Source organism: Juglans regia, chromosome 3 (genome assembly GCF_001411555.2).
Source record: "Juglans regia cultivar Chandler chromosome 3, Walnut 2.0, whole genome shotgun sequence".
Lineage (NCBI taxonomy): Eukaryota > Viridiplantae > Streptophyta > Magnoliopsida > Fagales > Juglandaceae > Juglans > Juglans regia.
Genome location: NC_049903.1, coordinates 18457581 through 18461089, shown reverse-complemented (window position 1 = coordinate 18461089; position 3509 = coordinate 18457581). Strand labels below are relative to the sequence as shown.

Below are 3509 nucleotides of genomic sequence, written 5' to 3'. Positions count from 1 at the left end.
AACTGAGGCGACATCCCTTAAGCTTAAGCATTCCTAATCTAAACTAAAGAAGAAAAACAAAAAACCCCATAAAACACATTTATTGCAACAGAAATTTTGTTCTTGATCAACTCTTACCTATTTGTGGCATAACAAGTTATAGGAATACAATACATATAATGCCAGGGTATGCAAGTCCTACGCTTTAAAATATAGAACACGCTTGGAAGTTGGAACTCACGTGAAAATATATGATTTTTCATGATGATCTCCACTCTTTTTTTTAAAAAGTACGAAACTTGCACACCTTGATATTGCATCTCATTGCTTCAAATTATATGTCATTCCAATTCCTTTGTGTGTCCCTATAAGAGGTTCTTTGATCGAGAAAATCCAATTCCTTTTAAATGAATGGGTTAAACCCAACCACAAATTGGACCAGAATTAGCATTTCTCCACCAATGTATTGGCATTGGACTTGAAGAAGTCTGCTTCCTAATTTAATACCCTTCTAAACTTCCCTTCTCCAAATACAAATCCTTTAGGCCCATTGGGTTTCAATGAAACCCATGCTATATGGCTATACAAGTTGCAATCACTAAAGTGTAAAACCACGTCGTTTAATTCACAGCCCCAGCCACCTTATCTCCCTCTAAACCCCAAAAATCTCATTTCTCTGAAGAGAGCGAGTTTGTCTCAATCCTACAATGGCGACATTTACCCTCTCTCTCCTCCCCAAAACCCTAACCCCTCTTTCTCTTCACAAACTCTCCCCTTCCACTCCCACTCCCGCGACTCGTACCCACTTTGGCTACCCTCGCCCGCACTTAAAACCCTTCACGATAAATTCACGGCCGCAGATCAGAGCAGCAGCCGTTGATGGGGATTTTTCGACCAGGAGAGGCAGTGGCAGTGGCAGCAGCGAGCCCAGGGAGACCATCATGCTCCCGGGATGCGATTACAACCATTGGCTGATTGTGATGGAGTTCCCCAAGGACCCTGCGCCCACGAGGGAGCAGATGATTGATACTTACCTCAATACCCTCGCCACTGTCTTGGGCAGGTCTGTTCAATTTTATTGATTTTTCCCCTTTTATCGCCTTGCTTGTGTGATATTCGGTTTGGTGGCTGAGAAAAACGGAGGAAGGGTAAAGAAAAGTGGAGGAGATACATGGTTTCTCGTTGCGCTAGTGTCAGTTGAGTAGACGTATTTCTTTTCTGGGTTTGACATGGCTGTATTATAAACTTCCAATCGGAGTTTAATGAGTTTGGTTGACGTTTGTTTGATCGGTGCTCTTTGTATGCGACTAAAATGCAATATATTAAAAACATTTACATTGGATATATGCTAAATAATAGGATTTTATTTGAAAACGATGATTTTGGATGTTATTTTCTGCTCGTAAATTATTTTGTGATTTGTAATTTGTAGAGTATTTTTCCTTTTTAGATTTTATTGGTCTTGTTTTTTTGGCTTTAGTTGCTTTCTTACATCTATGAAACCATCATTTTTGGTTTTCCTAAGGGAGAAAGCTATATTAAATTGCTTTCACATTTCATTTTGAATCAACAATGATTATCCTTCTAGTTGAATATCATCTTAGTCATACCTATCAAAAATATTATCTTAGTCATGGTCTTAAGATACAAATTGTAAATAGGGCTTTGGTAAATAATTAGTTTCTATTAACCCCTAGGGGTTGGCTAAGTGGTAAAAGGACTTGGTCTTGGTGGTATGCTCCCTCCAGGTCTAAGGTTTGAATCCTCTTGGGTATACTTCTTGTATACTCGGGTATTGCCTTCTCTTATGAATAAATCTTCTTGATTACCTATAAAAAAGGTTCGAATTCTCTTGGGTGCAAACAATTTCTAGGGGCCATTAGATTGGGGGAATTTTCCCTTGAATTATCCGGGGTGCACTTGTGTGAAACTCCTTGCCTAGGCCCTGTACACTTCCGGGATTAGTCGAGACTTTGATCTCAGAAAACCGGTGCCAATAAAAATAAAAAATAAAAATAATTATTTTCTATTATTGTTGGTAATTTTGTACCTTTACCTGTGGCATATGTATTTGGCATCTTTTCTGTTACAATCATTTCATCTATTTGACATTTTATTCGTGTATCAGCATGGAAGAAGCGAAGAAGAATATGTATGCTTTCAGTACCACCACCTACACTGGCTTTCAGTGCACAGTTGATGAAGAAACATCTGAGAAATTTAAGGGTATCTACCAATGTCAAGCACTTACTCATGTTAGCATTACATGGATTTCTCTGCTTGCTTTATTGTATTATATCTTCAACTTCATCATTGCAGGATTGCCTGGGGTTCTATGGGTTTTGCCAGACTCGTACATTGATGTCAAAAATAAGGACTATGGAGGTGATTTATATGCTTGATTTCTGGACTGAGAAATAGTTTGCTTTACTTACTATGCATCAATGATGCCATGATGACTTCTCCCTGTTTGTTTTAACTTATTTATTTTGTTCTTTTAGGGGATAAATATATCAATGGAGAGATAATCCCCTGCAAGTACCCTACCTATCAACCAAAGCGCAGCGGATCAAAATATGAAAGTAGAAGGTATGAAAGACGGAGGGATGGCCCCCCTCCTGATAGGAGAAGACCCAGACAAGAGACCACTACTTCAGACTCAGCCTCTGGATGAGATGGTGAGATTTTTGTGCGATAATATGCTTTTCTTTTCAATGATTCATTATTGTATTTTTTTTTTTTTTTTCCTGTTATCTCCATGCAAGCTTCACCCTTATAGAAACATATTCTCTAATACTTGATTTTAATACTCTTCCCAAATGTAATATTGATTATTTCATGGAATTGTATTAGCATCTGCCACTGTTACACACAAAATTTCCCGTCATGATTATCAGTTTATAACTCACTTTATTTGATGCTGTTATTATTGCAGGTTTTTTATGTTTGGTCTTAAAAGTTCTTAGCCTGTTGGGTGTTGCTCTATGTCATTCTTCACCTTGTATCTGTGAGCACTAAAAGCATGGATAGTTCAACTTGAGATCAGAGAAACGCTGCTTATGAAGTGAATCTGGTCAGATGCATTGTTGATGCATTTTTTTGTAAGATCAACCAAGTAGCATCTCTCAAGGAATATGTACCTTTGATGCATGAGTATGTTACATAAAAATTTTTGCTAACGAATCTGTGCTTAATTGAATTTAATTTGTAGAACTAGATTTGCATCATAAAGCACCCATATTTTTTTTATCTGCACCTCGAATTTGGGTTAGATCTTAACCAGTGGAGTAAATTGACAATATTGGTAGTTGTAGTTTAGGGTGCAAGTTAAAATTCTTGGTGGTTTAGAGTGCAGGAAAACTCTTGGTAGATTGAGGTGCAATGTAAAAAGAAGAAAAAAATATCTAGTTGGGGGATGAGAAGTGTAATACCTTACTTTCGTGATGTCAGTTTATATCAACAAATTTGTATTACAGCTTAAAACAAATTGAAGCATATCACGTTACTTTTTTCTAGTTGATTGATGATCA

The 3509-nt window shown here is 37.3% G+C and overlaps 1 protein-coding gene across 1 annotated transcript; it reads left to right on the top strand.

Moving 5' to 3' along the window:
• The first annotated feature begins 622 nt into the window (after window positions 1-622).
• Window positions 623-3234, top strand: LOC108989349 (DAG protein, chloroplastic-like). The gene is made up of 5 exons (XM_035688261.1): window positions 623-1042; window positions 2108-2205; window positions 2299-2364; window positions 2481-2659; window positions 2916-3234. Exons 1-4 carry the CDS (start codon window positions 687-689, stop codon window positions 2651-2653), a joined length of 693 nt encoding a protein of 230 aa, XP_035544154.1. The 5' UTR covers window positions 623-686; the 3' UTR covers window positions 2654-2659; window positions 2916-3234.
• Window positions 3235-3509: the final 275 nt, after the last annotated feature.